Here is a 13381-nt window from a genome sequence, read left to right as displayed (position 1 = left end):
GTGACAGAAGAAGAAAATATTTCCTGCAAGTGTGGCGGGTTTTCCTGGAAACTAAACAGTGAAATTGATGATTATTTGCCTAGGGCTAATGAAGTTTCATCATTTTCTACGGCGGCTGTGAAAACCAACATAAGTTGGCAACACTGACACTCGTGATCAAAGTAAAACCCCCAGTCCAACCAACTCCAAACAAAAAAATTTCCCTAACTCTAATTACACCCACCAACTAAAACTTCCCAATTGAATTCGCCTAACTTTGAAACGAGCGAAACTTCGATAAAAATTGCCCATTATCATCAAATTCCTGTTGTGGTCAAGCACCAGGAAGCCCCCCCACGCCAAGGTGCGCTCGTGTAAACAAACCGATTAATTCAACGTCTGTTTTAATTACTTAATTAGTTACCAGGATCGTCAGCGCATGTTCCTGCTGAACGCTGAAACGAAAATCAGCATTTCTACCTAGTCGCAGTTGTGCGCTGAAATTCAGTGTGGGTGAAAGCAGCGGACGGAAACTTATCGCAGGAATTGAAGTAGTTCCGGCAGGAAATATGGTAAGTTTTGGGGAGACGGCGGACAAGAAACAACACGTTTTTGTGGAAAGTTGCGAACATTGTTTTTTCTACTGAGGTATATTGTAGGTAAAATGTTGTATTATTGGATGTTTGTTATCAACAGCGGATGCCAATACTTGATAAATATTACGTTGCGTAAATTTTAAGTGAGCATTATCATAATTTGTTTGCAGAGCGTGCAAACAGTCGCGTGTGGAAACGATGGCGTTTATCTCTCATTACATTAGTGTGGTTTTTTCAGAGCGAGGACAATTAAATTTGAGGAAAAAAATTGTTTTTAAAACAAATTTTCAGAAAAAGTGGCTTCAATGTGATCATTAAAAAAAAATTCCCGGATTCCTCAAGACTCTCATTCTATAGAATTTTCTTAGGATTAATATAAAAATCTCAGTGGCTTCAATGTGATCATTAAATTTCCTTTAGTTTCCACGATTTGGTCATAAATCTGACCCGCCGATCGTCCGCTTTGATCCAATTGCACCCGGAAATAATAAATCTCCATTATAACTTCCCTCGTGCGTAATTTTCCTAAACCTATTAAAACACTCATTCATAAAACAAAATTCATTTTAAAAGCGAACTAATTCAATGCAAACTTGTATCAACCCACTCGTTCTTTTCGCCACAAAAATCAATAATCTCTCCCTTTTTTACGTATCTAATTTAAAGTCATCAATCATCTTCTACTTTTAGTTGTAACTCCGAAATAAATTACAGAATTTCATTTATCAAAGCAGCAAAGCTCGATTTGTAGCGACAGATCGTAATTGGAGTCGTATTCCATAGGTAAAGCCGAATTACAACCAGTCAAAGTTTAATTAAAGCGAAATTTGATGACGCGATTTTTTTTTCAATGGACGTAAAGTTTGGAGAATATGGTGGCTAGCAGTCACTTTAACTTGTTATTTTCAAGCAGAATAAAAAAAACAACTTTTTATAGTAAAATTCGCCACTTTGCTAATTTTAGTGCTGTGGCACTCAAATTTGGACAAATTGCTATTTTTAAGTTGCTTATTGACTCCACCAAAGGGCTAATTTATCGAGCCAAAAATACAAATTTTAGAAATTTTTATTTTCAAACCAACCAAAAAAATTCAGCATTTTACATTAAAATTCGTTACTTTGCTAATGTTGGTGCTATGGCACTAAAATTTATACAGATTGCTATTTTTATGTTGCTTATTAACTCCACTAAAATGCTAGATTATAGAGCCAAAAACACAGATTTCCGAAATTTTTGTTTTCGAACTGAATCGAATAAATCCAACATTTTTAGTAAAATTCGAAACATTGCTAATTTTAGTGCTATGATAATAAAATTTGGACAGATTGCTATTTTTGAGTTGCTTATTAACTCCACCAAAGTGTAAAATTATGGAACCAAAAATACAGATTTTAGAAATTATAATTTTTAAACTGAATCAAAAAAGTCCAACATTTTATAATAAAATTTGTAAATTTGGTAATTTTTGTGTTATGATACTCAAATTTGAACAAATCTCTATTTTTAAGTTCTTTATTAATTCCACCAAAGTGCAACATTATGGATCCAAAATCACAGATTTTAGAAATTTTTATTTTCAAACTGAACCAAAAAAATCCAATATTTTACAATTAAATTCGCAACTTTGCTAATTTTAATGCTATGACATTCAAATTTAGACAGACTGCAGTTTTTAAGTTGCTTATTAACTCCACTAAAATGCTAAATTATAGAGCCAAAAACACAGATTTCCGAAATTTTTGTTTTCGAACTGAATCGAATAAATCCAACATTTTTAGTAAAATTCGAAACATTGCTAATTTTAGTGCTATGATTATAAAATTTAGACAGAATGCTATTTTTGAGTTGCTTATTAACTTCACCAAAGTGTAAAATTATGGAACCAAAAATACAGATTTTAGAAATTAAAATTTTTAAACTGAATCAAAAAAGTCCAACATTTTATAATAAAATTTGTAAATTTGGTAATTTTTGTGCTATGATACTCAAATTTGAACAAATCGCTATTTTTAAGTTCTTAATTAATTCCACCAAAGTGCAACATTATGGAGCCAAAATCACAGATTTTAGAAATTTTTATTTTCAAACTGAATAAAAAAATTAACATTTTACACTAAAATTCGTAAATTTGCTAATTTTAGTGCTATTGCATTTAAATTTTGACAGATAGTTATTTTTGAGTTGCTTATTCACTCTACCAAAGTGCTTGATTATGAAGCAAAAAATTCACATTTTAGAAATTTTTATTTTCAAACGAACCAAAAAAAAATCAACATTTTACATTAAAATTCGTTACTTTGCTAATGTTGGTGCTATGGCACTAAAATTTGGACAGATTGCTATTTTTATGTTGCTTATTAACTCCACTAAAATGCTAGATTATAGAACCAAAAACACAGATTTCTGAAATTTTTGTTTTCGAACTGAATCGAATAAATCCAACATTTTTAGTAAAATTCGAAACATTGCTAATTTTAGGGCTATGATAATAAAATTTGGACAGACTGCTATTTTTGAGTTGCTTATTAACTCCACCAAAGTGTAAAATTATGGAACCAAAAATACAGATTTTAGAAATTTTTATTTTCAAACTGAACCAAAAAAATCCAATATTTTACAATTAAATTCGCAACTTTGCTAATTTTAGTGCTATGACATTCAAATTTAGACAGACTTCAATTTTTAAGTTGCTTATTAACTCCACCAAAGTGCAAAATTATGGAGCCAACAATCCAATTTTAAGAATTTTTTTTTCAGCTGAACCAAAAAATCTCCAATATTTTATTAGAAAATTCGTAGCTCTGGTAATTTGAAAGCTACATCAATCAAATTTTGACAGATAAATTATATAAGCGGCTTCTTTGCAGTAAATCTAAATCCTTGTTTTCAAGAAACGTAAGATCTGGAGAATGTGGTGGCTGGTAATAACTCTATCTGGTTATTTTGGAACTAATTCGATGTTTATGCGTCAAGGCTGAAAGTGATAACGGATGTGACAGAAGAAGAAAATATTTACTGGAAGTGTGGCGGGTTTTTCCTCGAAACTAAACAGTGAAATTGGAACAAACGGGATAATTAATGCTGGCAGGACAAAAAACATTTTTGACGCGCATCCACTGCACTTGACGTAGTTAAATTCGGGGTGTTTATTTGAGCAAAATCGTAAAATTGTTTATTATTTCAGATTTATCCGCGTAAATTCTGTCATAATCAGTCCATAAATAATTCAATTGGGCGCTTTGTGCTGAAATTTGCACATAATCTAATCAAAAACTAAACGATACAACAACAGATCTGAACCCCATCGATTTTCTGTAGTGACCTATCGATTCCAATTTGAGAACTAATTAATCGCAAACAAGGTGCGTTTGATGACGCACTTTTCCACGCAAATAATTCCATGTCCTGAACACCGAGACGTCACTTTCAAAGAAATAGTTTTCAATTCTTTTTGATGTTTGTTTAGCGCGGAAATTGCGTACGAACTTTAATTTCCGATTTTTAATTTGACTTATCTAGGTCGCAGACACGTGGCGAAATATGAACTGCAGAAATGCTGAAGTTTGTAATTGGAACTGCTGTGTCGATGTTCTGAGAAATTTCGTGTTTTAAGGTAAAAAAAGTGTCAAGTCTGGTCGAGCTTCGGGTGAAATATTTGCTAAGCTTTTCAATTTACAACTCAATCCCGTGGAATTTTTGGGGGCGGAGAACCGCCTCCACACAATTTCGAGACAGAGTAAACAAAAGAGGTTGTTCAATGTTTTTTTTGGTATTGACGGGGAGAGAAAATAATAATTTTTGAAATAGGAGAGGAGCTGTAAAATACGAGCAATAAAAAACTAAGCCGCAATGTAAACTGTTTGGTTTAATGGCGATGGAAAAGTAGATGGAAAGTGAAAAATAATTTTACTGTTGGTCTGATGGACGGGGTTTTAAACAATTTGACGGTTTTAGTGATATTTTCGCAGAAATTATTTGCGCGCAGTTTCTGATTTTGGATAGTTTTGGCGATCTATTTCTATTCGCACCCTATTCGTATAACTTTGCTAATTTCAGTGCTATTGCTTTCAAATTTGAACAAAATGCTATCTTTGAGTTGTTTATTAACTCCACCAAAATGCAAAATTTTAGCGCCAAAAACACATATTTTAAAAAATTTCAATTTCAAACTGAACCAAAAAATACAACATTGTACAATAAAATTCGTAACTTTACTAATTTTAGTGCTATGGCATTCAAGTTTGGGCAGAGAGCTATTTTTAAGTTGCTTATTACCTTTACCAAAATGCAAAATTTTAGCGCCAAAAACACAAATTTTAGAAATTTTCAGTTTCAAACTCCACCAAAAAATACCACATTAACAATAAAATTCGTAACTTTGCTAATTTTAGTGCTATGGCATTCAAATTTGGACAGAGTGCTATTTTTAAGTTGCTTATTAACTCCACCAAAGTGCAAAATATTAACGCCAAAAACACATTTAAAAAAAAAGATTTTCAAACGGAACTAAAAAATACAACATTGTACAATAAAATTCGTAACTTTGCTAATTTGATTGCTAAGACATTAAAATTTGGACAGAGTACTATTCTTACGTTGGTCATTACCTCCACCAAAGTGCAAAACTTTATCGCCAAAAACACAAATTTTAGAAATTTTCAGTTTCAAACTCAACCAAAAAATACCACATTAACAATAAAATTCGTAACTTTGCTAATTTGATTGCTAAGACATTAAAATTTGGACAGAGTACTATTCTTACGTTGGTCATTACCTCCACCAAAGTGCAAAACTTTATCGCCAAAAACACAAATTTTAGAAATTTTCAGTTTCAAACTCAACCAAAAAATACCACATTAACAATAAAATTCGTAACTTTGCTAATTTTATTGCTAAGACATTAAAATTTGGACAGAGTACTATTCTTAAGTTGGTCATTACCTCCACCAAAGTGCAAAATTTTCTCTTCAAAAACACAAATTTTAGAAATTTTTAGTTTCAAACTCAACCAAAAAATACCACATTAACAATAAAATTCGTAACTTTGCTAATTTGATTGCTAAGACATTAAAATTTGGACAGAGTACTATTCTTACGTTGGTCATTACCTCCACCAAAGTGCAAAACTTTATCGCCAAAAACACAAATTTTAGAAATTTTTAGTTTCAAACTCAACCAAAAAATACCACATTAACAATAAAATTCGTAACTTTGCTAATTTGATTGCTAAGACATTAAAATTTGGACAGAGTACTATTCTTACGTTGGTCATTACCTCCACCAAAGTGCAAAACTTTATCGCCAAAAACACAAATTTTAGAAATTTTCAGTTTCAAACTCAACCAAAAAATACCACATTAACAATAAAATTCGTAACTTTGCTAATTTGATTGCTAAGACATTAAAATTTGGACAGAGTACTATTCTTACGTTGGTCATTACCTCCACCAAAGTGCAAAACTTTATCGCCAAAAACACAAATTTTAGAAATTTTCAGTTTCAAACTCAACCAAAAAATACCACATTAACAATAAAATTCGTAACTTTGCTAATTTGATTGCTAAGACATTAAAATTTGGACAGAGTACTATTCTTACGTTGGTCATTACCTCCACCAAAGTGCAAAACTTTATCGCCAAAAACACAAATTTTAGAAATTTTCAGTTTCAAACTCAACCAAAAAATACCACATTAACAATAAAATTCGTAACTTTGCTAATTTTATTGCTAAGACATTAAAATTTGGACAGAGTACTATTCTTAAGTTGGTCATTACCTCCACCAAAGTGCAAAATTTTCTCTTCAAAAACACAAATTTTAGAAATTTTTAGTTTCAAACTCAACCAAAAAATACCACATTAACAATAAAATTCGTAACTTTGCTAATTTGATTGCTAAGACATTAAAATTTGGACAGAGTACTATTCTTACGTTGGTCATTACCTCCACCAAAGTGCAAAACTTTATCGCCAAAAACACAAATTTTAGAAATTTTTAGTTTCAAACTCAACCAAAAAATACCACATTAACAATAAAATTCGTAACTTTGCTAATTTGATTGCTAAGACATTAAAATTTGGACAGAGTACTATTCTTAAGTTGGTCATTACCTCCACCAAAGTGCATAATTTTATCGCCAAAAACACAAATTTTAGAAATTTTCAGTTTCAAACTCAACTAAAAAATCCAACATTAACAATAAAATTCGTAACTTCAATAATTTTAGTGCTATAGCATTCAAATTTGGACAGAGTGCTATTTTTAAGTTGCTTATTAACTCCACCAAAGTGAAAAATATTAGCGCCAAAAACACATATTTTAAAAATTTTTATTTTCAAACGGAACCAAAAAATACAACATTGTACAATAAAATTCGTAACTTTACTAATTTTAGTGCTATGGTATTCAAATTTAGACAGAGTGCTATTTTTAAGTTGCTTATTAACTCCACCAAAGTGAAAAATATTAGCGCCAAAAACACATATTAAAAATTTTTATTTTCAAACGGAACCAAAAAATACAACATTGTACAATAAAATTCGTAACTTTACTAATTTTAGTGCTATGGCATTCAAATTTGGAGAGAGAGCTATTTTTAAGTTGCTTATTATCTATACCAAAATGCAAAATTTTAGCGCCAAAAACACAAATTTTAGAAATTTTTGGTTTCAAACTCAACCAAAAAATGCCACATTAATAATAAAATTCGTAACTTTGCTAATTTTTGTTTCATTCAAATTTGGACAGAGTACTATTCTTAAGTTGGTCATTAACTCCACCAAAATGCAAAATTTTAGCGCCGAAACAGAGATTTTAGAAATTTTTATTTTCAAACTGAACCAAAATCCTGTTCGCACCTTATTATTCCTGGCGACAATTAAACCCCCGGCCTTCCGGAAAATACAATTTTTCCCCGAACAATTCACCTCAACACAGTTTCAGTCTAGACTTTTCGTTATTACCGCGAACAGTAATTGAAAAGCAGATGTCTTTCAATAACACAGTTTCTTCAAACTTAATAAAACCGCTTGAACCAAAGTTTCGGAGCGCTTTTCAATGCTCTTATGACAATTTCCTCGATGTCGAGAAAAGCCCAAGAATTATTTCCAATTGCGGTTTTTCTGACCTTAACATTCCTCCCACCTTCCATCGATTTTTTCTATAAACGGACGTTAAAAGAAGCGCAAGATTAAATCACACAATTTCCTTTTCATAAAAGTGAAGTTATCTGATAGTGTCTTCATTCTCACCTCGTTATCACCCCAGAAAATACAACCACTCGTTTCCTGTTTTATCGATCGATAATTAGGAAATTTTCGTTGCAATTCCCGCCCCCGTGGCTTCCAATAAACCTGATTACGTCCTCCAATTAGGCACTCATTCAGCTTAATTGGCAAGAATTGAAATGTGTTGACGATAATCTTCCATCTGTCCTGTCATAAACTATTATTATAACACAAATGTCTCTTGTTACAGATATGGATGATACTGGAAATCTTATCACGATGAATTCGACGCCGATGGACGATTATTCGTGGAATTCTTCGTACGTTTGTGCGATTGATAATGAGAGCGGATGGGGAGAAAGATACTTTTTCACGTACTTTACACAGCTGGATGAGACACACAATAATCGAGTCGCCGTGGAAGTGGCACTTTTTGCCGTCATTTTCTTCCTGGCCGTCGTCTCCAACGGCTCTCTGGTCGCCTGCGTCTTGAGGTAAATTTGGTGGAGGCGCCGGGCCATTTTTCGTTTACACCGCTCCATCTTGACCCGTTCATACGTTTTAAAATAGTTTAAAAAAATCAAATCGATTTCATATTGAACTTTTGACATTAGAAACATTAGAAACTTTGCGACTTTTAGTCGCTTTTACCCTGTTCTCCAAACAAAGTAATAATTGCACTTTTGACCTCCACTGTATTTTGTTCGTTTTGTATATTTGACTATTCGAAGCCACGAAACGGTACAGAGTCGTTAACAATAAGAAAATAAATGTCTCTGAATTTTGCATTTTCACTAGTTGGTACGACTGTCAACATGACAACGCGTTGTTAATCTCAAAAAGTCATTATGACAAGCAGTATTACCAACTTCGCGACTCTTAGTCGCTTTTACCCTGTTTTCGAAACAAAGTAATAATTACACTTTCGATCTTCACTGTATTTTGATCGTTTTGTATATTTGAATATTTGAACCCACGAAACGGAACAGAGTCGTTAACAATAAAAAAAATAAATGTCTCTAAATTTGTATTTCTCTCTGGTCACGTGCGTCTTGAGGTACATTTGGTGGAGGCGCCGGGCCATTTTTTATTTGTCTCCGTTTACACCGCTTCATCCTTGACATAGTTTTAAAATAGTTTTAACAAATCAAATCAATTTGAATTTTTGACACTAGAAACGTCAACTGCCCATTTAGTACCACTCTTGCCAACATGGTCAAATTAGGGTGTTTTGCAGTCACCAACCTTAGTGACTTTTATGTCGTGTGAATGGAAATTAGTAATCTTTGAGCAGCTCGCAAGTGTCAGTCGTGCCAACCGTTTTGTTGTGAAAATCCCGGTAATTTTGGCGACAGAGTCTGTCTCAAAAAGCCCGAATTTACACAGAGACAGACATGTTAAATCCGCGGTTGAATTACAAAGTGCTAAACTAGAATTAAACCTCTTGCGTATACAGTCTCTTTGAAGTTGGAACTTATTGCGGATTTGTTGAAGACCCGAGATCAAACAAGATGTTATTATTTATCGTCATTATTACAAGTAATTAAAACTGGAAGCTTAAATAAATTTATGCAGGTCTAAACTTACGGAAGAGAGTTTAGTGTTTTTCCTACAAACTGAATAAATTAGTTTGAAGTTAGTCAAACAAGGGTAGAACCCGCCCCTGCTTTCGTCACCCCCATGCGTCATTTAACAAACAGGTCAAGAACCAAAGCTTGCGATTTTTCACGCAATAAACACTTCGTGATTAATGTCGAGGAAGCGGTCTTTGGCCTAAAAATAGAGATTAAACTCTTATTTATTTGAATGGGGAGAATTTAAATTTTCCGCCCGGAGGAAAATCCCTGACCTCATTCCTGCAATTAGCGCGCGTCATTTCTTAAGTTTTATGTTTTTCAGTGCAACTGAAAAGGGGTCAGAGTGGAAATTTGGGTTTCCACGGATTTGTTGTTAGAACTATTTTGGTCCGCTCTGTATATGTTTTTTTTATAAATTACGCCTTTATTGATGTAGGGGCAAATAAACGCTCAACGGGGTCAAGGAATCATTCGAACGTCCTCCGGGGGGCACACCCTGCCCCTTGGGGGTGTTAGGCTGTCGTTTTTTTCCGCTTGAAACTTCAAAGCACCCTTTTTCATTACCTCCGCATCCCTTACTCCGGCCCTGTTTTTGACACACATCCAGAGTGCATCGACGTGTCTTCAACCCCATCAGGGGTGAAAAAACAAATCAATATCGCGTCGAGACCTACTTGATTTTGATGTATCGTTATCGAACCACCAATTAACTTCAGACGTTCTATTTTTAGAAGGTCGTGCGCTTTTTCTTCTATTTTTAGATCGGAGAAAGCGCAGGAGCGGAAACATGAATTTTATTGGACAATAAACAGAATATTTTTCGAATTGTCAAGCTTTGCCAATTACGTTGAAAGCTCGCACTTTATTGTCGAAATTTCCCGTTTAAGAGTTTGTCTTTCATTTCCAAGAGCTTTCAATTTCGTTTTGAATCGAACTTCAAAAGATGTTTTTTATGGGAGTGGGGTCGGCGGGAAATTCAATTAAATCAGTTTTTCTTTTTTGGGGAAAAAATTTCTCACGACCTACTTCGCCGATGATGTATAGTTTGCACGTGTCACGCCGCCCCCGTTCGATATAAAAAATATTTCCAATCTGAGAATGTAGTAAAGTCCTTTTTTACAGATATCCCGACATGAGATCCGTCACGAACTGCTTCGTTTCGAACATGGCTTTAGCGGATTTATTGCTCATTTTCACCGCCCCCGCGGTGGCTTATTCTAGAGTCACCACATCCTGGAATTTGGGGGGTTTTGTCTGCAAATTGGTGCCGTACGTGCAGGTAAAAAACCATTTTTTTCTTGACAGCGCGGTACTTAATTGATCGCGATTTAAATTCTAGCTCACGTTTCGCGGGTCATTAATAACTGATTGGAAGTGAGTTTGAACAGGAAGGAATAAGTGGCAGTTAATTCGAACGAAAAAGGTTCAACGAGGATCTCGAGATCGTTTAAATTTATGTGTTTTTCGTTTCAACAATTAAATTCGTTGTTTGTTTTTATGACTGCCAATATTTGCATGTTGGAAACAGAGTGAAGGTGCCTGAAAGCGCGCATGGAACTTCGACTGTTGGGGTTTCTATAGTTCGAACAGTGAGAGAATAAATGACAGAAAAGTCACTAAATCTACGCGATAAAAAATGTACAATAAATATAAAATATATAAAAATATATATATAAAATATATAAAATAAGCTTACTTACTGTCAATCCTGTCAATCCAGTTCGCGTAGGAATTTAGTGTTTTTAGTATATTTCGCAGCATAATTTACTGCTAACCAATACGTCAGCTGTCAAAATCTTCCAATATCTCACCGGATATCCTATAACACTGTCAACATGACAACGCATTGTTAGTCTCAATGGGTCATTATGACAAGCAGTGATGCCACTTCCGCGACCCTTAGTCGCTTTTACCCTGTTTTCGAAAAAGTTATAACTCCACCATCGACCTCCATCGTATTTTGGTCGTTTTGTATATTTGAATATTTGAACCCACGAAACGGAACAGAGTCGTTAACAATAAGAAAATAAATGTCTCTAAATTTTGCACTTTCACTAGTTGGTACGATTTGCTTTTCTAACACTATCAACATGACAACGCGTTGTTAATGTCAAAGGGTCATTATGACAAGCAGTGTTGCCAACTCCGCGACTCTTTGTCGCTTTTACCCTGTTTTCCAAACAAAGTAATAATTGCACCATCGACCTCCACTGTATTTTGGTCATTTTGTATATTTGAATATTCGAACCCACGAAACGGAACTGAGTCGTTAACAATAAGAAAATAAATGTCTCTAAATTTTGCACTTTCACTAGTTGGTACGATTTGCTTTTCTAACACTATCAACATCACAACGCGTTGTTAATGTCAAAAGGTCATTATGACAAGCAGTGTTGCCAACTCCGCGACTTTTAGTCGCTTTTACCCTGTTTTCGAAAAAGTTATAATTGCACCATCGACCTCCACTGTATTTTGGTCGTTTTGTATATTTGAATATTCGAACCCACGAAACGGAACTGAGTCGTTAACAATAAGAAAATAAATGTCTTTAAATTTTGCACTTTCACCAGTTGGTACGACTGTTAGCCTTTCAAACACTGTTAACATGATAACGCGTTGTTAATCTCAAAGAGCTATTATGACAAGCAGTGTTGCCAACTCCGCGACTCTTGGTCGCTTTTACCCTGTTTTCGAAACAAAGTAATAATTGCACCATCGACCTCCACTGTATTTTGGTCGTTTTGTATATTTGGATATTCGAACCCACGAAACGGAACATAGTCGTCAACAATAAAAAAATAAATTTCTCTAAATTTTCCTTCTCAGCCTCCGACAATACCACGTGATGACTTCCGCCATCTTGTTTTCAATTCTATTATCCGCCATTTTGTTGCAGTTCGTCTCCGGGATAGTCCTCCTCTGGACTCTGACTCTGATCAGCCTGGACCGGCACTACTGCATCGTCGTGCCCCCATACCGCTCCACCATCACCCCCCGTCAAACCTGGATCTTCTCCGCCATCATTTGGTTCTTTTCTATCATTCTCTTCATCCCCGTTTTTCTCTGGTTCCGTGAAATCCCAGTGGATGACAACCGCAAAGTCTGCACCCTCGTGTTTCCAAAATCGCCCAGTATCCACTTCTCCGCCTGTTTCGTCATGCCCGTGGTTATCTTCGCGTGTCTTCTCCCGATGGTACTTCTAGTTTACTTCTACCAAAGAATCTTCCAGAAGCTAATTTCAACGAAGAACACGTGGGCGTCCTCGTGTGTGATGGTCAGTAGTATGGACACGAAAGGAAGACAAGGCAGAAGACAGTCGGAGTTGAGCATGTCGGATATCTTCGTCCCGTGGCCACGGAGGTACGATCTTTACCTATTTGACCACCCGCTAACTGTTTTCTTTTTTAGGATGTCGACTCCGATGGCGTTCCCAAACGCCCGCCACGGCTCGCTCTCCCAGCACGAAGAAATAAGACTGAATAAGCACATCCGCGTGGTTCGAGTCCTCTTCTTGAATGTAATCTTGGTGCTGGTGCTCTGGTTACCAATCACCATCATCATGATCCTGATTTACGTCGATGGGAGTCGGCCAACCGCCGATACGACTTTTTTTCTTCGCTCCCATCACTTCATCGACGCTTTGATCATCGCCTTCTTTAACACTCTGGTGAATCCTCTGGTGTACGGGTTGTTGTCGGACAATTTTAGGGCGTGTCTTATCAGGATGTGGTGTTGGAGGCGGGGCCAAGAGGTGGCGAAGGAGGTGATTGTGCCGTCGAGCAGCAGGAACACCACGCGGACCAGCAGGAAACAGAGTTTTGAAGTGAGTGAGAATTAAAGAGGTGCGTCGTACAAGGCTGTGAAGGTAGCAAGGCTGTGGTAGATAGAAAAGACAAAGACACAGTGTTAGGTTAGTTAGAAGTCTTTTTTTATGTATTTTCAGTAATAAATGTAAGATCTATACTTGAGGAGTGTACCACAAGGGGCAACTCTGGGTCCTTT

The 13381-nt window shown here is 35.2% G+C and overlaps 2 protein-coding genes across 2 annotated transcripts in view; one reads left to right on the top strand and one right to left on the bottom strand.

Annotated features, from left to right (window-relative positions):
* Positions 1–11257, bottom strand: part of LOC148175904 (uncharacterized) — a 35783-nt gene extending 24526 nt beyond the window's left edge. The window contains exon 1 of the mRNA XM_088033594.1: positions 11080–11257. The gene's annotated coding sequence lies outside the window, so the exon portion shown is untranslated. The remainder of the gene's footprint in view (positions 1–11079) is intronic.
* On the top strand, positions 404–13372 carry LOC148175903 (somatostatin receptor type 5-like). The gene is made up of 5 exons (XM_088033601.1): positions 404–551; positions 8053–8296; positions 10502–10658; positions 12276–12739; positions 12788–13372. The coding sequence occupies exons 2-5, from the start codon at positions 8055–8057 to the stop codon at positions 13215–13217; spliced, it is 1293 nt and encodes a 430-aa protein (XP_087889727.1). The 5' UTR covers positions 404–551; positions 8053–8054; the 3' UTR covers positions 13218–13372.
* Positions 13373–13381: the final 9 nt, after the last annotated feature.

This window comes from Gnatocerus cornutus, chromosome 4 (assembly GCF_029298725.1).
Source record: "Gnatocerus cornutus isolate USDA-ARS CGAHR chromosome 4, icGnaCorn1.1, whole genome shotgun sequence".
NCBI classification, from domain to species: domain Eukaryota; kingdom Metazoa; phylum Arthropoda; class Insecta; order Coleoptera; family Tenebrionidae; genus Gnatocerus; species Gnatocerus cornutus.
The sequence above is the reverse complement of the archived record's forward strand: the minus strand, read 5'-3'. Positions and strand labels throughout refer to the sequence as shown.

Coding starts and splice junctions, on each gene's coding strand:
- LOC148175903 (XM_088033601.1), top strand. CDS start 8,055: ATGGATGATACTGGAAATCTTATCACGATGAATTCGACGCCGATGGAC. Junction 10,659..12,275: donor AATTGGTGCCGTACGTGCAG/GTAAAAAACCAT, acceptor ATTTTGTTGCAG/TTCGTCTCCGGGATAGTCCT. Junction 12,740..12,787: donor TTCGTCCCGTGGCCACGGAG/GTACGATCTTTA, acceptor TTTCTTTTTTAG/GATGTCGACTCCGATGGCGT.